Source organism: Pristis pectinata, chromosome 4, assembly GCF_009764475.1.
Source record: "Pristis pectinata isolate sPriPec2 chromosome 4, sPriPec2.1.pri, whole genome shotgun sequence".
Lineage (NCBI taxonomy): Eukaryota > Metazoa > Chordata > Chondrichthyes > Rhinopristiformes > Pristidae > Pristis > Pristis pectinata.
Genome location: NC_067408.1, coordinates 62,840,683 through 62,862,328, shown reverse-complemented (window position 1 = coordinate 62,862,328; position 21,646 = coordinate 62,840,683). Strand labels below are relative to the sequence as shown.

The window sequence follows — 21,646 nt, the reverse complement described above, 5'->3', positions numbered from 1 at the left end:
CCTGTCAAAGAGTAAACCTTGTGTCCAGATAATGAAAATGAATGGGAACTGGCAATTTTAACGGCTGTACCGTTAGTGATAATGTAATTCAAAGGAATAATTGATTTGGAATAAGGGATAATAAACTAAATTCCTTTACGACAATTGCTAGGGAAACACAGAATCTAGCATTTTGTCTGCAACATCATTTGGTAGCCCTACAGAACTCATTTATGACTGTCCACATTGGTAGATGGGATCCATGAGACAGCATGTGCAAACTTCTCCAGCAACAGTAGCCTCTGCTTCCTTGCCAAGTTCAACAATTTATCAGTGCTGTCATGAGGTTCAGAAGGCTATGGCAACTAATCATGCTGCTGTGTAAAGCTCATCCTTTGCTTTCCCAGTGATACTTTTCAACATTGCTGGGAGGTCATTAACCACCAGTCACTTACCTTTTTCAAGGTGGGCAGCAGCTCATTACTATCCTGGTCCTCATCAATCAAACACTGGCATCCTCCTTCAAAGCTGCCAATTTAAAAATCCCATTCTTCTGTTTAAATTCTTGTACCCCTTGCTATCTCTACAACCGATTTTGGCTCTATAATACCTCTTTAAGTGCATCCCTGCACTGAAAAGAAACATGAATTTAAAATGGTGTAGTACTTGAAGTCACAAGAACACCTGAGCACAAATGAAAAGGTAGACCAAGGTCATTAGAGCACCGAATCATATCAGTAAGTTGTGTTCATCCACAAGAGCTCTTTGTTACCAAATCATTTTAATTAATACTTGTTTCTTAAGCCACTGTCAGAGTATGGTAGGTAAATTGTGTTGGAGGCACAAGAGACTGTGGATGTTGGAATCTGGGGCAAAAAATAAACTGCTGGAGGAACTCAGTGGTCAGGAAGTAGAGGGATAATTGACGTTTTGGGTTGAGACCCTGCATCCGGTCTCAATTCAAAATGTCAACTATGCCTCTGCCTGCACAGATGCTGTCTGACCTGCTCCATTGTCTTGGACCTGACTTGACGGATCTTCTGTCTCCCTTCATTTGTATGTTTCTTCCTCAAGTTCTGCTAATGCCAATAACTTCACCTGGTGCTTTCCACAAAGTACCTTGAGCCTATTTTGGTCTTTGGAAGCAGCGCCATGTCAAGTTGTTGCTCAACCCCAACATGATCCATTGGGGTGATGAATGGAGGAGTTGCTGTCGTGCAGAGCAGATGTGAGGCAGCGGGTGGAGAGTAACGGGCAGGATTTGAAGGGAAAACAAGAATGGCCCATGCTAGAAGGATCTTCAGTGCCAGACTCCCTGGGGGAAAAGCACTGCACCACAGGCACAGGACTTAAACTTCCAAGTTAAGATCGGCACCTGCAGTAAAGGCACTAACCATATGTGCAGAGCAAAATACACCACACATGTAATGTCAATGGTGCGCTACAGACCAATGGATGTCAATGTGCCTTGGTAAGTATGCACATTACAAACATGATGGACGGCACCATAGAAGCACACATAAAACACCAATCCTCTTCTGATTAAGTTTAATGGAGCATCACATAAAAACTTTGTACAATGCAAGGAAGCAGCTGAAATGACCTGATGAGATTAGCATTTGCATTCAGCTGATGTTTCCTAGCTCTGATGATATTTGAGGAACATATTCTCCTGGTAGATCAGACTGAAAATTTGGTTCTTATCCATGGGAAGCAGCTCAGAGACCTTGTCAGGATCAAAAATATCCAAGGAATAACAGTAGCACTTCAAGTGATTCCTCGAATCCCTCCCACAGCGTATATAAAATCAGGCCATTGTTTCATTGGTTTTGGCAAACTGATGAGCAGGTGCCTCACCAGCATTGTGAAGAAGCCAGAGGCTATCAGATTACATGGCTGAGTCCTCAATAACCCAGGTCCACCATCCGTGTAAAGTACATTGGATATTACCTCTCACAAGATTGTAAACTGCCACTCAATCTATTCAATGCAAACTCATTAATGACATAATGTCACCATTGTGAACTATTTAAGGGTATCCACTGCAAGCATTTTTAAAAACCAAATGCCTCTTGTGGCAATGTTTTGGCAGGCATTCTTGGACTCCATTCACCTTCCTGATGGACAAAATTTAGTTGCTTCTCACGAATTGCAAATTGATTTTCATGAAGAAGTGTAACTGAGTTATGAGGCAGATCTGTAGCAAAGGGAGCAAGGTTGCATCAAGACAGCAATCCAGCTAATACTGACAGTCATTAGCAGCCTGCAAGCCTATGGAAAGTCGACCAAACTCCCTACACTGAGGACTGGGTCAGAGTAAACCTTAAGTACTGCAATCGATCAGAATATTAACAGCTTAGTGAAGGCAGATTTCTGTTTGCTAACTGATGAGAAAGCTCTGAGATTTAGCATTACGGGTTTCCGGAAGGTATTACCTGGGTGATGAATATGCAAATGAATCCAATCCCTTACCTTCACTGGCTTGCAGACTGTCAACAGTAGTCGCTGAAGTTCTGTCATTCAGCGAGGTATCCATACAGTAAGGAGGACAGCAGCATTACACTCATTATCTAAAGGTAAACAGGGTTGCTTGTCATGCTGTCTAGGAGTGTATGTGTGTGTGTGTGTGTGTGTGTGTGTGTGTGTGTGTGTGTGTGTGTGTGTGTGTGTGTGTGTTACATAACAGTATGTAAGTGCATGTGTGTGTCTGATATTCTCTTGCTGGAACTGGGAACTGGGCAAAATGATACCCAATGCAGACAGGCTCATCTATGAAATGTGGACTTCCAGCCTGATTACCAACTAACAATGCACAGAGAGCAGACCTGTAATTTGTAATTTGGAGGCTATAATTCCTTTGAATAACCTGCGAGCTATTTTCCCTGAAAAGCAGATGATTCTGGTGTACAAAGCACTCCAGCCCAAAAAAAAGATAGAAAACCATAAATTGTAGGTGGTAAAACATTTGCACACACACATTGAACAAAGGCAGGGCTCTGGGCAACATCTATTTGGGGAAGATCAGCTTGTCTCCATGATTTGTCTGGAGCTGCAGATGGGTTCTGTGCATGTCACACCCATCAAGTAGAAACAAGGGGCTGGAGATGCTGATATATACACTGAAGAGTACTGTGCAGGGAATACTGCTCATCCCGGTTCCACCAGAATGTGGTTTTCTGTCACTGCCCACACTACATGGACATTGATTATTATCAAACAACGCTCTGCTGTGAAAATGATCCCATGCTAATTGTCATCCTGGCTACAGGCTATAAAGGGAAACTGACCACTAGAGCACATCGCTGCAGAAGTCATACTTACCTATGATGACACAGGGAGCATTTGGCCCATCAGGTCAATGCCACTACCCGACAACTCCATCAGTCTCCTACCCTTTCTTATTTCCCTGCAGCTCTGCAGCCTATTTTCTTTCACATGCCCATCAACTCCTCTTTGTTCCATTTGATACCCACCTATATCAGGGACAATATTTTAGTGGCTAATTAGCCCACCAGTACATCACTGGGATGTGGGAAGCAACTGGGTGAAACCCATGCTGTCACATGAAAACTGACACACAGACAGTGCTGGAGGTCAGGATTGAACCGGCATCTCTGATGCTGTGAGGCAGCAGCTGGACCTGCTGCACCACTGTGTCGCCCTGTTAATAATTCTGCAGCTTGCATGGCTCCTTAGCTGAGGAAGGGGCAAGGGACAGCAAGCTCATTGTTCTGGTTGCCAACCCTCCTCCCCCCCCCCCCCCAACAACCCCATGCCGAAACCAAGCAGCATGGGGGGAAGGTAGCCAGGGAGATCAGGGGCAAGTCAACCACAGACCTGGGCTCAGCACAAGGAAATATTCCACAGCCTTACCCTGGGTCCGAGCTGGTGCTGTGACCCTCAAATCAAATACAACCCCACAGGTAGTTAACACCTATTCCACCACAGCAGCCATCCCTCATCAACCCATTGGAATCACTTTCTTGCAAGATAAAATGGCATGGAGATGCTGCCTGGCTCAGGAGGTCAGAGGGGGACCATAACAATTCCAATGTCGTTCTAAGCTGGAGAGGTGCTTGTTCGGGTGTCGTGGAATTAGTACCTTGTGCAGAATCCGAATTCACCTAGTGTGAAGATAGGCAAACAACAAATGTTCTCTTTCTGATACCTTCTCCCTCACTGCACTCCTATGTTCTCCCCCTGCCCATGCACAAGTCTTCTGACTGCTCTTTTCACCAGCACACTCCCTTCACCATTGGCCTATCCTATTTATGACTGGAGAATGACAGGAGATCATACTTGGCTAGTTATGTCCTGCGTGGTGTCAAACTTCAAACAACACTCAAGAAGCTAGTAGTAGATGTTGGGATATTTCCACTGGTGGGACAGTTATAAGTAAGGAGATATAGCGAGAAAATAAGCAGGTAGTGAATCCCTGGAATTCTCTGCCCCCAGGGGTGGTGGAGGCCGGATCATTAGATATACTTAAGGTGGAAATAGATAAATATTTGAAAAATCAAGGAATTGAGGGTTATGGGGAACTGGCACAGGGAAGGAGTTGAGGGCAGCAAAGATCAGTCATGTTCTTATTTTACAGCAAGACAGTCGAGGGTCCGAGTGGCCTAACCTGCTCCTATTTTCTTGTATCACTGGGCTGTGAGCACCATGTCAGCTCCACACTGGCAATCACTCACTCATCCATGGCACAGTGCTCAATGGAAGAGCTTCCATGGCAGCATAACCAAAGGCTGCCCTGAGCCTGAACACAGCAGAGTAAGTGTCATCCCCTCCCAAAGCTCATGTTGTGACCAGCTGTAAAATCAATGGAGCTTGAAGTGGCGACAATGGCGCTGCAATCTGGGCTCCCTCAGATTGCAAGGCCATCTTATGGCTCAGCCTGTGAAAGTTCCAGTGATTCCATGAAACAGGAATTCACTCTCCCATCATTTTTTCACCTCTATAGCTCTGACAATGATCCACAGGCACCTATCCCAGACTGCTGCCAATCATACCACATCAGTGCAGCTGCCACCAGACCCAGAGCCTTCCTCAGCGGATCCTCACGGCCATAGGCTGCCCCCTCTGCTGTGAAGAGCAGTTTTCCACCACTGTGGCTATGACCACAGGCAGACCACTGTGTAAAAGTGGGAGGCCAAGCAAACCAACTTGGAAAGAAGTCACTGAAGGAAAGCACAAAGTTGAACTATGCACATCCTCAGCATTGAATTCTTTGGTTTCAGTTTTAATTTATAACATTAAATGTCATAATATACTCTAGGTTTAATAGTTCCTCAATGACAATCAACACAGGTGCAGCTCGAGGATGCGTGCTTAGCCCACAGCTCTATTCTCCCTACACTCATAACAGTGTGGCTGAGCACAGCTCAAACACCATATATAAATTCGCCAATGACACCACTGTTGTTGGGAGAATCACAGATAGCGACGAGGAGGCGTAGAGGAGATTGGCTGGTTGAGTGGTGTCGCACAACAACCTCACACTCAACATCAGCAAGACCAAGGAATTGATTGTGGGCTTTGTGAAGGGGAAGTCGGGAGAACACACACCAGTCCTCATTGAGGGATCAGCGGTAGAAAGGGTAAGCAGCTTCAAGTTCCTGGGCATCGAAGGATCTATCCTGGGCTCAACACATTGATACAATTATGAAGAAGGCATGCCAGCAGCTCTACTTCATTAGGAGTTTAAAGAGATTTGGTATGTTACCAAAGACTTACAAATTTCTATGGATGTACAGTGGAGAGCATTCTGACTGGTTGCATCACAACCTGGTATGGAGGCTCCAATGCACAGGATCACAAGAGCTGCAAATGGTTATAGACTCAGCCAGCTCCATCTCTGGCACAATCCTCCTCACCATTGAGGACATCTTCAAGAGGTGGTGCCTCTTATCAAGGCGGTGGCATCCATCACGAAGGACCCTCACCATCTGGGACATGCCCTCTTCTCGTCACTACCATTGGGGAGGAGGTACAGGAGCCTGAAGACCAACATTCAACAATTCAGAAATAGCTTCTTCCCCTCCACCATCAGGTTTCTGAATGTTCCATGAACACTCCCTCGTTATTCCTTCTTTTTGCACTATTTATTTATTTTTATAATTTATAGTAATTTTATGTCTTTGCACTGCAGTGCTGCCACAAAGCAACAAGTTTCACATCACTTACGTTGGTGGTAATGCATCTGATTCTGATTCTGCTGAAGACATCACAAAGGTGGCCACTAAAGGGGAGAGAACAATGGAGAGCATCGTTTTCCCTCTTTATCCAGTGACTTCTTAAAAAATTTTGACTGTCTCAGGTCAGTGTGCTCATTGTGATTATGACGAAATCAATATAATTTTATGAACCAATTCTCTTTCACACCTACGGAGGTAACATCAGCTGATTTGATTCCTGCATCAGCAAAGACATGAAGGTTTCTCACAGGAAGGAAGTCACTTTGTCATGGCAGCTGTGTCATTTGGAGTATGTCCTGTGAAATCCCATGTACCCAGGCAACAGATTATGCTGCTTGAAAGCTGCCGCTGATACCAACCATTTACTGTGACTTTGCCTTTCTTGAACACAGACATAGAATAAATGATGACTGCTATAACACTGCAAATGGACTCACAGAGCCCGTCACCATCAACTTCAATGAGACTGCACAAACTAAATGTACTGATGAAAATCTTAGTTTCTTGTTTCATTCTTCTTTTGGTTGAAAGCAGCATTCATGTTGTCTGGTATTCCTTGACCCTTTGTGATCTGACCAATGTTAACGCAGCTGGATATAGAGTCTCAATGTTTCTTTCATGAGGAAGAATAGTATAGTGTAGCTATTTGTACCCTTTCACATAGAGATACCTTTGTGCAAGGTTAGAATACGATGATGCAAGTTACCTAAATTCCGCATGAGGCTGTGGAAAGCAGGAATATGCCTGATTTTGTGAATAATGTTCTTCCAGAAAGCTTGCACTGTGGAGCCTGGACACTCTCATGCCGTAAACAATCAGGTGATGGTAATGACTGCTTCACATGACACAGATGCTCCCAAATAGAAGATCAATGGTATGTTGGCCTTTATTACCAGAGGATTTGAGGACAGATGTCTTACTGCAATTATGTAGGGCCTTGGTGAGACTGTGCCTGGAAAATTCTGTACAGTTTAGATCTCCTTACCTAAAGAAGAATGTATTTGCCATGGAACGAGTGCTGTGGAGATTCAGTGTCTGGTTCCAGGAATGGTACGAGGACAGATAGAGTAGACTGGGACTGTATTCACTGGAGTTCAGAAGAATGAGAGGGGATCTCATTGAATCTTAGAATATTCTTATAGGGTGGATACAGGAAGCACGTTTCCCCTGTCTGAGGAGTCTAGAACCGATGGTCACAGTCTCAGATTAAGAAGCAGGCCATTTAGAACTGAGGAATTTCCTCAATCAGAGAGTGGTGAATCTGTGGAACACTCTATCCTGGATGCTCAATCGATAGTTCATTCAAAACACAGAGCAACAGAATTTTGGATGGTGAGTGAGTTGAGGGATTTGGTGATAGAGCAGGAAAATGGTGCTGAGGTAGAAGATCGGCCATGATCTTGAAGAATGGCAAAACAGGCTCAAAGGGACAAATAAACTCCTCCTGCTCCTAATTCTTATGTCCATAGACACTGAAGCGCCAGGCAATCCCAAAGCCACTGGGGTCAAGCCAGAATATCAGTGCCACAGTTAATGCCTGCCTGGTACAGTGCTAGTGGGGTGGGGTTCTGAAGTGAACCTCTGGGCAATGAGACCCTCCCTGGTAACACCCCTGAAGAGGGCCTGTCTTCATCACCATCTGCTGACACATTCCTCCTCTGCATGGTCTACCCCTCTGGTGAAGAGTTCACTGAGCACTCAAGATGGCACAACCCTCTCTGGACAGTAGAATGCCCCTGAATGGTCCAGACTCTAGAATCTCATCTTGTGCCCCCCCCCAACCACTCTCCTGGGCCGCTGGGGGCAAGTCGCTCTGGTTGGTGCAGCTGCATGTGGAACAGGACAGCCTCCACATGGTACAGTGACTGAAATACAGCAGGTACTGCAGTCTGCCTGTGAGTAAAGCAGTTACTCAAGTTCCCGGGAAACACAGTATTGACCAGGAGAAATTTCACTAATACACTGTATTTTCAGAAAGTGAGAATAACTCTTGTGATTCACTTGGATCTCCTGGCTTGTATAGGGAGGCAGGAGTGCCACAGGTGCAACATATCACTCCCTGTACCTCCAAGGAGTCAGCAATCTTCACTAGTGCATGTGTCCACAAGTGATGGTCCCCATTCTTGAGCAGACAGTGACATGTTGGATGCTGTTAATGATGAGATACCTACTGCCACATATAATGATGCTGGTTACCTATTGCCACATATAATGAGGCTAAGAAGTTTAGCATGGAGAAAATGTCACTTGGAGCTTGCCTGCAGAAGGTTACATACCTCTGTCACCACTGATTCCAGAAACTTTAGCTTCTGCAATCACTACTTCTAAGAGACTTGAGGTAGATTCTTGGAGGGTTTGAGTCTGGGGAATGAACCCTTCTTCTCTGAGGTCTTCTGGCTTGTCTACGTACGCCACTGTCCCTCCCCAGTAGTGCCCACTTGTGCAGTATGCACAGCGAGACCACCTCAGAAACACTCAGGGGAAAACAAGTAATAGCTGAAGAAATAACTTCTGTATTTACTGAACGTTGCTTCACCATCGGTGCAGTGGCGCAGCTGGTAGAGCTGCCGCCTCACAGCTCCAGAGACCTGGGTTCAATCCTGACCTCCGGTGATGTCTGTGTGGAATTTGCAAGTTCCATGTGACCTTGTGGCTTTCCCCTGGTTGCTCAGGTTTCCTCCCACCTCCTGAAAACGTAGATTGGTAGGTTAATTGACCGCTGTAAATTGCAAAGTGTGTAGGTAAGTGGTAGAATCTGGGGGAAGTTAATGGGAAGATGCAGAGAATAAAATAAGAATAATGATGGGATTAGTGTAAGGATGTGTGTCAGTGTGGACTCAGTGGGCTGAAGGACCCATTTCTGTGCTGTATTTCTCTATAGCTCTGTGACCTAAGACTTCTGTCTTGTGACCTCAGCCAGCCTGGTAAGTCAAGTACAACCAGAGGCATAAGTAGTTGATTACCTCTTTAAATATTACAAGCTCAGCATATAGAGGACACTGTTGATTCACTGTGAGTTGCCCATGCTGTTTTCTCTTCTAACGTGATACAAAATAGTGCTGTAGAAGAATTGGCCCAGTCTAAGCACACTCCACACACTGTGTGCACTTCGTATCACATGCATGGAAATGGATGCCGTGCAAAGCCTGCTATTTACCTGATGATAGCATCACAAGAGTGCTCAGACAGAGATTTAAATGTTTAATGCACAAAAATGTTTCACGGTGTGACAGAATTTCTAGTCCAAAGTACTTTACCAGAATAATCCTTCTTAGAAACCTTCAGAATTTTTTTTTGCTGTTTTCACAATGTTGATTTAAATTGCAAAACTACCTTACTCCAATTGGAATGACCCCAAAAAAAGTCATTCTAGACCTATGGAGACAAGAGACTGCAGATGTTGGAATCTAGAGCAACAAACAATCTGGTGGAGGAACCCAGCGGGTCAAGCAGCATCTGTGGGAGGAAAGGAATTGTCGACGTTTCTGTCCGGATGCAGGGTTTTGACTCGAAACATTGACAATTCCTTACCTTCCACAGATGCTGCTCGATCCACTGAGACCTTTTAGCAGATTGTTTGTCATTCCAGATTAAGTTTCCCAGTTTATGGGAATAAAAAAAACAAGTAAAAAATAAAAAAAAACTGCAGATGCTAGAAATCTAAAACAAAAACTGATGGAAATGCTCAGCAAGTCAAGCTGCATCAGTGGGAAGAGATACAGAGCTAACGCTTCCAGCTGAAGACCCTTTGTTAGAACTGGGAAGGAGATGAAGGAAGGTTGTTAATCTGCCTTCCCTGCAACCCACAGGTTAACTGTTTCTCTTCCCACAGATGCAGCCTGACCTGCTGAGTATTTCCAGTATTTTCTATTTTTATTTTAGATTCCCAGTCTATGCTTTTTACTGAAATGAATTTAACTGCAATATCAGTTACTATGCCATACACAAGACAAGGTAACTGGAAGCCCCTTTGGCAGTTAGATTTCACATTCAGCCTTTATAAAATGCTAGGTTTGAGACATGTTCCTGCTTGATTTCTCCTTGTGATCTGGTGGTGGGGGGGGCAGGGGGTTGATGGTGGTGTGGTTACATGACAGATTTTGCAATGCTGCTGTTGGTATGTAGACTCACAGTCCACATCAGGCGTACCCAAAGAGTGTAAAATCACATGGGGCACGTTGATCTTTGTGCTAGGTTCGGGAGATGGGTCACACCCTCTGCTGGGAATGTTGATCAGTGAACCAAGCCAGTTATTTATTTTTCAACTTCATGCCTGTAATAACCCAGACATTTCTATAAATAATGAAAGTTCCTCAGAAAGGGATCCGGTGACTGGAAAATACAATCCACCGTTGAAGTGACAACAATGACCAACAGTCAAGAAACACAACACCTTACCTGGCTGAGGGGCTGCCTTATGCCTTTGGGTTTTTTCTTTCTTAAACTTTGGCACAATTCGGAACATAGCACTTCGACTGTTTCTTTTGGCAAATTCCAAAGAATGGTCCTGTTAAAAATTAGATTACAAACTAGATTTCATATCATAAATTGCAAACTAGATTTCATATCATTTGAATGCTTCGTGAGGAGTTAAATCTTCCAGCTTCCCAGCTCTAGGTGGCAAAGCATTTCTCCAAACTGGTAGCTGTTTTCATTGTTGCCAGCAGATTATAGGATAGGTACATTTCAGAAGGCCAATCAGCCCATCAAGTCCATACTGCCTATGTGCACAAACAATCCACAAGTCACACTATCCCAGCCTCTCCCTATGGCCCTGCAAATTTTTTCTTCTCAGAAACTAATCCAACTTTTTTTTTTAAAAGCTATAATTCAGTCAATTCAATCTCTCTCCCTATTACCCCCAGCAGCGCATTGCAGACCATAACCACTTGCTGTGTAAAATTAATTTTATTCATGAAAGTTCTCATTCTTTTGTCAATCACCTTCATTCCATGCCCCTTAGATCTTGAATCTCTGCCTATGGGAATAGTTTCTCCCTACTGCATCTGCACTCTTCTTGATTTTTGGTATCTTCAACAGATCTCCTCACAACCTTCTCTGTTCCAAGGAGAACAACCCCAGCTCCTCCAGTCTATCCACAGAACTGGATATTGTTTTGTTAAATCTCTTTCTCACCCTCTCCAAAGCCTTCATATCTAAATTGTGTCGGCCAGAACTGTCCACAAAACACCAGCTGTGTAGTCAAACCAGTGTTTTATAAAAGTTCATTGTGACTCCCTTAGTCTGATTGATTTCTCAGAGCCAAATCCACCAATGCCCCTTCTTTGTTGGGCCAGAAATGCACTGAAGAAGAAGTTTCCCCAAACATACTTCATAAACTCTTCCTCAATGTTGCCCTATCCCAGTCTGCATTCAGCTATCCAAAGTCTACCGTGATCACTACCCTATGATTTTTGCACATCTCTGCAATTTCCCTGCTCCTCAATCTCCTTCCCTCTAAACGGCAGATAAAGAATAGACCCAGTAGTATAATTGTACATCTACTGATTCCTATTTCTAAACAGATTGCTTCCCTCTGTGATCCTTCCAGGATGTTCTCTCTTTCCAGCACTGCAATATTCCCCTTAATCAACACTGCCTCTCCCATGGTGTATGGAAGTCATTGTCCTCAGGACTCAACCTGCATTACACTGGGACAGATCTACCAGGTCACAAGCAGCCTTTGCTCCCTCCAATTTAATGTGGCCAAGAAAAACCTTCCTGGTGCAGCACTGATGCATGCAGAATGCCCACGCATTCACTTCTAAACAACCAGGGCAGCACAGTAGTGCAATTGTTGGAAGACCCTGATTATAGAGTCATAGAGAGAGAATCACAGTCATGAGTAAAAATTGGGGATAATTTATGTTTAATATATGTTTTTCTTGTGATTGCTGCTTATATGATGCTACTTACCTGTGATGTTGCTGCAAATAAGCTTTTCATTGCATCTATGCATGCATGTACTTGTGCATATGACAATAAATCGACTTTGGCTTTGAGTAGAGCCATTGTCTCTGAGCGCCAGAGACCCAGGTGCAATCCTGACCTCAGGTGCTGTCTGTGTGGAGTTTGCATGTTCTCCCTGTAAATGCATGTGTTTCCTCTGAGTAATCCTCTTTCCTCCCACATCCCAAAGACGTGGTGGTTGGTGGGTTAATTGGCCACTCTAAATTGCCCCTAGTATGTAAGTGAGTGGTAGAATCTGGAAGGAGTTAAGGGGGGCAAAATAAAAAATGGGATTAATGTAGGATTAGTGTGAATAGTGGTTGATGCAAAAAGATGTATTTCACAGTGTGTTTCGATGTACATGTGACTAATAAGTAAATATTTTATCTTATCTTATGGCCACCACAGACTTGGTGGGCAGAAGGTCCTGTTTCTATCCTGTATACCTCTGAGACTCGGTCTCTCTTTCTATGACTCTATAATCACTTAGGCTCTTCCAACAATGGCACAGAGTGAACACACACTAATTTCATTACTGCCTTGTACACTTCATATTTACTCAGTGACTTAGAAATAAAATACCTATTTTCCTTCACACTTCCCATGGAAAAGCAGAGTGAAAAATGGACACTACATCCAATCTCTTGATTCTCTGCATTTTCTGGGATTCCTGAGAGCGGAGAGAGAAGCTGACCAGTAATTACAGACATGGGAAAGCCCTTCAATGGAGTTGGGGATGAAGCAATTGTGCCTCCTGCCCTATCTGCCTTGTGGAGGCCCCTAGGCAGATCTTCTTTTGGAAGCTTGCCCATTGATAGTGGACATTAAGCCGTTCAGTGGATACCTCTCAAACTGGAGAACACACAGGGTCTGGGTGCCATCTACTGGAGCCACAGAAGACAAGTTTTTTTTTCCTTGAGTGCAGCTTGAAGGGGTCACATTGCAGGAAGTACTTACTATGTGGCAGAGGCAGCTAAGGCTAATTAGCACAGAGGTGTCAGTTCTGCCCAAGATTTTCTGCACTTGTTCAAAAGAATACCTCACATTGACATACTTTTCACTGTAAAAGAATTTTCCTCATTTCATTTCTCTAGCTTTCTCTCCAGCCAATTTGTTAGATATAAGCACATGAGGTTAATGCCAAACTGACAGACAGCCCTCAGATACCTCGGTCCAAACTTTGGAATTCCACCCTTAAACCTCTCTGCTACCCCCTCCCAAGTTGTTCCTTAAAACCTACTGTGTTGAATGAAGCTTTTGCTCAAAAGCCCAATGCCTTCAGGTTGGACACATTTGAGCTCAACGAGTTTCAGCTAGTGGAGTAGGTACCTGGACAGGATGTATTTGATGCTAATCTGGAATGTTGAAACAGTCCCTGTCACTAGCAGGGCCACTGTAGTAGCTAGAAAGATCACTAAGTCCCTGAAATTGGCTAATTGTAGGGGTCTTATTTTAATTTCAGGGTAGCAGAGGATGGTGGATAGGCTGAAGTTGCGGCAAGTGTGGGAGATGGATGATTTGCCTTTATACAATTTTTTTCACTATACATCTGTAATGCTGCTGCAAGTACGTTTTTCATTGCACCTGTGCATACATGTACTTGTGCATATGACAATAAACTCGTCTTTGACTTTCACAACCAAAGGGTATCCCAAAGAGTTCAACAACCAACAGAGTACTCCTGCATTAGAGTCACTGAGAATGTAGCAGAAAGATGGCAACCAATCTGGGGGAGGTCCTACAAATTGCAAAGTGATCAAATGTAATGGGCTAGAAATTCACCAGCGCCCATAGAGCCATGTTAATCTGTCATTGCCCCAGTGTGTTGACATGGTTATGGGTTTGCTGCTAACAATTTTAGTAGTGGTTCAGGCCCCAAAAAACTAAAGGAAAGGCCACCAGTCAGTGCATGCTTGATGGAAAATGAATCATCCACATAAGCACATTTGACAGTCACACCACAACAATTCAATTTTCTGGTCTGGCACAGCCGAACCTGGAAATTATTTGCATTCCGCTCCAGAAATAACTCATTTTCATTAATATAGCAGTTAAAAAACCACCACTACATGTCCAAATTTCTAGACCAGCCTGCTTTTAGTCATGTTGTGGGAGATAAGACAGGATACTGGGTATAGTGGAGACACAACATATTGCAGATGCTGGGATCAGGTACACTGGGTAGAACATCTGTTCTCAGAAACATTATGTGGAATCTTTTACTTCCAACTACAAGGGCAGTCAGAAGTCAACTTTGGATAACTTGCTCTTTCTTTCTGTTTGAATGGCCACTTTGCCTGCCATCCCTTTTTTCCCATTTCCTTTTTCTCCCCTGTATAGTCAGACTACACATCACACAGATTATACATTAGCTACACATTACACAAACAAGCTCCATTTTATCTTAATTGTCAAGTTATTTCATCCTATGAGAGAAATTCCCTTTGATCCACCCATTGCCCTCCCCCCTCTGCTACCTAACCTAAATTATTTTCTCACTTTCCCAGTTCTGATGATGGGTCCCAGACTTGAAGCATTAACTGTTTCTCTTTCCACAGATGCTGCCTGGCTTGCTGAGTCTTTCTACCACTTTCTGTTTTTATCTCAATATAATATCTCATTCAAAAGTTGGAAACTCCGAAAGCACAGCACTCCCTGAGCATCACAATGAAATATCATCCTGGATTAAGTCTTCGGATGTGAATCCAGAGTCTTCATACACAGGAGCAAAAGTTATGACAGCTAAGTAAGAGATGATGCAACATGCTCTAGGATTCCAGAATCTGTAACCCACAGTTCCTTCTTTTGAGAGGGATTCTCGTTATATTTGGATGCAGATGCTTTGATAAACCAGAGGCAGGAATTGCCAATCTTAATACTTCCAGCTGTGACACCAAAAGTCACGAGAGGGAATGCTGCTCCTGCCTTCATCCCCCGAACGCCCTCTCTTTTTCACGGATTCCCTAATATCCGCCTATCCCAAGAAAACACACCAATGCCTCTACTTCCTCAGAAGGCTAAGGAAATTCAGCATGTCCACAATAACTCCTACCAATTTTTACAGATGCACCAAAGAAAGCATCCTATCCAGCTGCATCACAGCTTGCTATGGCAACTGCTCTGCCCAAGATCACAAGAAATTGCAGAGTTGTGAACACAGCCCAGTTCATTTGCAAACCTGCCTCCCCTCCATTGACTCCATCTACACTTTCTGCTGCCTCGGGAAAGCAGGCAACATAATCAAGGACCCGCTCCCTGCCCGGTCACTCTCTCTTCTCCCCGCTCCTGTCAGGCAGAAGATACAAAAGCTTGAGAACACAAACCACCAGACTCAAGGACAGCTTCTATCCTGTTGTTATCAGACTCTTAAATGGACCTCTCATATGCTAAAGATGAACTCTTGATCTCCTTGTCATGGCCCTTGCACTTTACTTGTCTACCTGCACTGCAGTTTCTCTGTAGCTGCAACATTATATTCTGCATTCTGTTTCCTTTTTACTATCTTGATGTACTTATGTATGGCATGATCTGTCTAGATGGCACGCAAAACAAAAGCTTTTCACTGTATCTCGGTACATGTGACAATAATTATACCGTTCTCATCCCATATGACATGAAAAATTACCAGATTCAGGAGCCATTGTTTTCATAAATTGCAAACAGTAACAGTGCCTCTTTATACCTCTTCAGCTGTTGGCTGCAGCACGTGGTAAAGCCATGGAACTTCTGCAAGCTTTTGCAGTTCAACGTCCACAAGGTGCAACGCTGTAGACAACTGCTCTTCCTGAGGCGAGTCTAGTTGCTGTTAGAAGTGCAAAGTAGTAAAGCAGTTAGTTCCTGAAATCACAACGGAATATACAGCCACTGCTGCTTGTTGCAAGTTAAATGTGCACAATTCCTTCATTTGATTAAATGCAGAAGACTCGCTGATAATGCATCATGTGTGTCGAAACAGGATGGACACAGATTTTGACGTTCAAGGTTTGGAGTCTCTATACCCAGAGGATGAAGAGGCCTCTGAGTGATCATAATGTTTCAAACCATTAGAAACTTCACCCAACTCAGTTCTACCCTGTCCCTCCCTCCCACCTGACGCAGTTCCATTACACACAAAATGCTGGAGGAACTCAGCAGGTCAGGCAGCACCTATGGAGGGAAATGGACAGTCAACATTTCAGGTCAAGACTCTTCACCTTGACTCAGTGTCTCCAGTTCCACTACAGTCTGGTCTTCATTCCCACCACCCAAAGTGGTTGCTCACCAGTCTCTGCTTCTCCTCGCCATCCCCATGCCCAGTTCAGTTCCATCCTCAGACACTGATTTGCATTGTGCATGTCTCTGTGGTCCAATGTGTTTTCCTTCCTCTCATGGACTCAATGGTGGTCATTCCCTTCATTACTGGCCATAAAGTTCTAATTGCCTCAGGTAATTGCACGGAGTCATACAGCACAGAAACAGGGCCTTTGGTCCAACTGGTCCATGCCGACCAAGATGCCCATCCAAGTTAGTTCCATTTGCCAGCGTTTGGCCCATAACCTTCTCCACTTTTCCTATCCATGTACCTGTCCATTTGTCTTTTAGAAGTTGTTATTGTACCTGACTTCCTGCCCCAAACCAGGCTAAGTTCAAAAGAAGCACATCCAGTAATAATGAGCCCCAAGCATATCACTGGCAGTCTTGGGCTGAAGGCTCGTTGCTAGATAGGCTGCTCTTTGATGTATCCTTCCTTTTATCTTCAATGAGTTAATTCTGCAAACACATTTAATCTCTCGTAAAAACGGAAATGTTCTGAAGGCAGCAGTTTTCATTCTGTCAATACCAACCAATCTGGCTCTTAAACCATCATGCTCCTAATCCCCTTCAGGCACCACATCACAAACTGCACTTTAGGGGCTCCACAGAAGTATTTGAGTTATCGAATATTGTGTGATATTGTGAGCTGTTCGTTTTGGCGGAGAGTGTTGTATCTGATGAGCAATAACTCTCAGTTCTGATTCAGGGCCTTTTCTGTGTCCACCAGCTTTCTTCTAGTTGTAACTTGGGGCCCTCACCATCTGTTTTTTGTTCTAGTTTAATGAAGTTTATGAATTTACTGTAATTTTCACAAATTAAGTCAATAATATCACTTGAGAAACATGTAAAGGAAACCACAACACCATATTTAAAACCAAAGTTTTTTTTAAGCAGAAAGTATCAGATTTGATTAAATCCAATCTGTCTTGGTCCTCTCTGATGGTCAGTGATATTAAACACAAGGAAGAAGTTCAGCAAAGGGCCACTGGATTAATACTGTTTAATAGTTTTTGGTTACCACATTAGGCTTAGAGTAGGGTTACCAACTCAACAGGACTGGCCTAGTTTCTCCAGGAATTAAAGATAATCTCCCAGTTACTGTCGTGTATAACCCCGCAAAAAAAAAGGTGCTTAAAGAAATTTTTTTTTCATTGAACACCTTCATTACTAAAATTACTGGAGAGGGAAAGATCAAAACTGGTTGACTGGGCAGGATAGTTAGAAGCACAAGAGACTGGAGATGCTGGAATCTGGAGCAACACACAGAACACTGGAGGAACTCAGCAGGTCAGGCAGCATCTATGGAGGGAAATGGATAGTTGATGTTTCAGGTCGAGACCCTGCATCTGGACTCAAGGATAGATGGAAGCATTGTTTGATGAAAGCATGGGGAACACACTAGTTACAGTTAGCAAAGATGGTGTAGAAATGCTGGCTCCTTATCATAGAGAAGTATATTTGATGAAGATTTTATACTAAGTCCATATAGCCTATTTGAGTTAGGTACAGTTAGGAAAAGGAGGGAACATGAGCATGTTAACTCAGGAACTAGGTTTAGATGTGAGAAGGTATTCATTTCAACAGCCAACTGTTGACCTCAGGACAAGTTGCCAACTCATACTGCATACATGGATTCAAAGCACAAGAATGCACAATCAGTTAGGAGTCATAGAGAAACAGCCCTTCGGCCCACCATGTCTATGCCAAACATCCATTTACCCCATTTTGACAATAATCCCAATTTTTATTCTCTCTGCATCCCCATCAATTTTCCCCAGATTCTACCATTCACCTGCACACTAGGGACAATTTACAGCGGCCAACTAACCTACCAACCTGCACATCATTGGGATGTGGGAGGAAACCGGAGCACACAGAGGAAACCCACACAGTCACAGGGAGAATGTGCTAACTCCACACTGCACCCAAGGTCAGGATTGAACCCGGGTCTCTGGCGTTGTGAGGCAGCAACTCTACTAGCTGCACCACTGTGCCATTTGAGTGTGACCAACACCATTATCTGTAGAAGGTAGCAGAGTATTCCTTATCGCTGCAGTCTCTTAAAACTTTCTCAATTGTCTTTGGGGGGTCAAGAGGAACTTTCCTTGAGAATGTAGACCCTAGGTCAGGAACACTGAGACAAGGCTCGAGTGTCTCCATTTAGGCTGCCTTTATCCTTCTTGTTTAGTTTTCTTTATCTTTATTGTCATGAGTCTCTACTACTGTATGGCCCATGAGACAAACCATTTGTAACACCATATTAGACATGACATACATAAGTACTTGTCAATGGGTGGATGCTACCATCTTACCAGAGGAACTCTTCCAACAAGCAATGATTCTGTTTCATTATGCAGGGCTTTCACATTACTGGCAATCTCAATTGCTGTGTTCCTAGTAAGATTCTGCAGAGAAGAAACAAAAGTGAGAAACATCAGCTGATTGATTTCCTCTTTACATATTGTCATTCATTTGCAGAAGGATTGCCTAGAATTTCGTTACCCTAGCGTGATTCATTACTGACAACACTGCTTGTAAATCCTACTCAATCCAAAAAATTAAACGTCTTTGTACTAAATAAGTGGATGTGGAGGCTATTTACACTATTCTTATTCTCCCAGTGGGAACTCAAATACTTTCATAATAATGACCACCAGTTGCCCATATAATTAGTTGCCTGCTGCACCTCTGAGTTAGCTAACAGTGACTTTTGTACAAAGAAACCCAGGTCTCTTTGAACATCACTGTTTCCTGATTTTCATCATTTAAAAAAGTACTCAGCATGTTGTTGGTATTAAAGTGAATAACCTCACATTGTTCCACATTGTACTCCATTTGCCACATGTTTGCCCACTTACTCAGTTTGTCTATGTCCCTTTGAAGCCTCATTGGTTTCTCAGCACTACTCACAATCTCACTTCATGAGGGGATCAAACGTAGCAAACTTAGATATGCTACATTTGATCCCCACAGTCAAACTGTTGATATTGGTTGTGAGTAGGTGGGTCCCAAGTCCCTATCCCTCTGGTACCCTACAAATCACAGACAGCCAACCATTATTCCTACTCTTTGTTTTTTTAACTTGTTAACTAATTCTCAGTCTATGCTGGTATACTACCCCTAATTCCATGTGTTTTGCTCACCAACTTCCTGTACGGACATTATTGAACACATTCTGAGAATCTAAATATACCACATCCACTAGTTTCCACCTTATTTGCTCTACTTGGTATATCCTTAAAGAATCCCAATTGGCATAGGGAGACCATCTTTCACCAGAACTGTAAATAGACCAGCCACACAAATACAATGTGTACAAGAACAGGTTTTGGGTAGTGAATGGAGCACCAATCAAGTAGGCTGCTTTATCCTGGACAGCGCTGCGCTTCTTGAGTGTTGATGGAGCTGCACTCATTCAGGTATGGGAAAGTGTTCCATTTTATCAAGACACTTAGATAGCAATAATATATTTATCATCCTTTGCCTTAAGCTTGTCCAGATATTCCTTCAGGCACAGGATGGTTCATTATCTGAAAGGGGGTGAATGGAATTGAACATTATAGACACCCACTTCTGACCTTGCAGAAGGGAAATTCATTGATGACTAAGTCTAAGAAGGTTGATCCTAAGCCACTGTCCAGAGTGATATCCTGGAGCTGGGATAAACAAAACCATCAACCTTTGTATGAAGTATGACTCCAGCCATTGGCATGTTTTCCTCTTGAAGCCCATTGACTTATTAGGGCTGCTGGATGCAACATACGTTAAATGCTGACTTTATGTCAGGTTAGTTACTCTCACTGGTCCTGGAATTCAGATCCTTGGGTTAATGCTGAAATGAGGCCTGGAAGAGAAGTCTATGTAAAAGTCTATTCAGCAGGTATAGGTCTGCTGGATGCAACATACGTTAAATGCTGACTTTATGTCAGGTTAGTTACTCTCACTGGTCCTGGAATTCCGATCCTTGGGTTAATGCTGAAATGAGGTCTGGAACAGAAGTCTGTGTAAAAGCCTATTCCACTTGACAGCACTGTCAACACCTTCCATGAAGACTTGGAGTATTGTGTGAAGTTCTGGTCACCGGCAGGATGTGGTTGCACTGGAGAGAGTGCAAAAGAGATTCACCAAGATCTTGCCTGCGCTGGAAGTCTTTAGTTATGGGGAGAGAGATTGCATAGGCTGGGCTTGTTTTCCCTGGAGTGAAGGAGGCTGAGGGGTGACCTGATCAAAGTATAAGAGATTATGTGAGGCATAAATAGGGCAGATAGTCAATTTTTTTTGTGTGGTAAAGGTATCAAAAACAAGAGGGCTTAGGTTTAAGATGAGAGTTTTAAAAGGGATCTGAGGGGTAAATGTTTTTACACAGAGTGGTTGATATTTGAAAGATGCTGCCAGGGAAAGTGATGGAATCAGATACAATTACTATGTTTAAGATGCATTTAGATGTAATTTTAAATAGGCAAGGCAGAGATGGATATGGACCTAATGCGGGCAAATGGGATTAGTGTAGAAGGGCAAAAAGGTTGGCATGGACATGGTGGTTGAAGGGCTCACTTCTGTGCTGTACAACCGTATGACTCATGATTGAGAGACTAACAAGGGAGTAATTAGCTGGATTGGATTTGTCCTGCTTTGTGGCAACAGGACACATTCAGACAACTTTCCACATTGTTGGGTAGATAGAGTTGTAACTGCACTGGAATCGCTTGGCTAGAAACACAGCTCATTTTGAAGCATGTTTTCAGCAATGCTGCCACAATGTTGTCTGATCCCATATACTTTGCTGTGTCCAGTGCTCTCAGGCACTTCTTGATGAAATGTGAAATGAATCGAATTGGATGAACACTGGCTTCTGTGATGGTGGGACCTCAGGAGGAAGCTGAGATCAATCACCACTCCTCATTTTCATTGAAGATGATTGCAAATGTTTCACTTTGTCACTCAACATGCAGTATGCTGATGTCATTGACGATAGCTATATTCTTGGAGACTCCTTCTATCTGTTAGGTATTTTAACCATCTTCCACAATTTATGGATGATTGTCATAGACTATGGAGCAGATTATTTGGTGCTGGATCACGTAGCTCTGCCTATTAATATGCTGCTTTCACTGTTTAACACACATGTAGTCCTGTGTCACAACTTCAATAGGTCAGCACCTCATTTTTAGGTACAGCCAGCTCCATTCCTGGCAAATCCTTCTCCACCTCTTTCAACCAGGAATGGT

General features: G+C 43.5%; 1 protein-coding gene across 1 annotated transcript in view; it reads right to left on the bottom strand.

Annotated features, from left to right (window-relative positions):
• The window catches only part of dgkh (diacylglycerol kinase, eta), a 395,761-nt gene that overhangs the window by 37,166 nt on the left and 336,949 nt on the right, over positions 1 to 21,646 (bottom strand). Inside the window, exons 27-29 of the mRNA XM_052013887.1 lie at positions 18,731 to 18,823; positions 15,808 to 15,927; positions 10,575 to 10,683 (exon numbers count right to left, since the gene is read on the bottom strand). Of these exons, the coding sequence (XP_051869847.1) occupies positions 10,575 to 10,683; positions 15,808 to 15,927; positions 18,731 to 18,823 (322 nt within the window). The remainder of the gene's footprint in view (positions 1 to 10,574; positions 10,684 to 15,807; positions 15,928 to 18,730; positions 18,824 to 21,646) is intronic.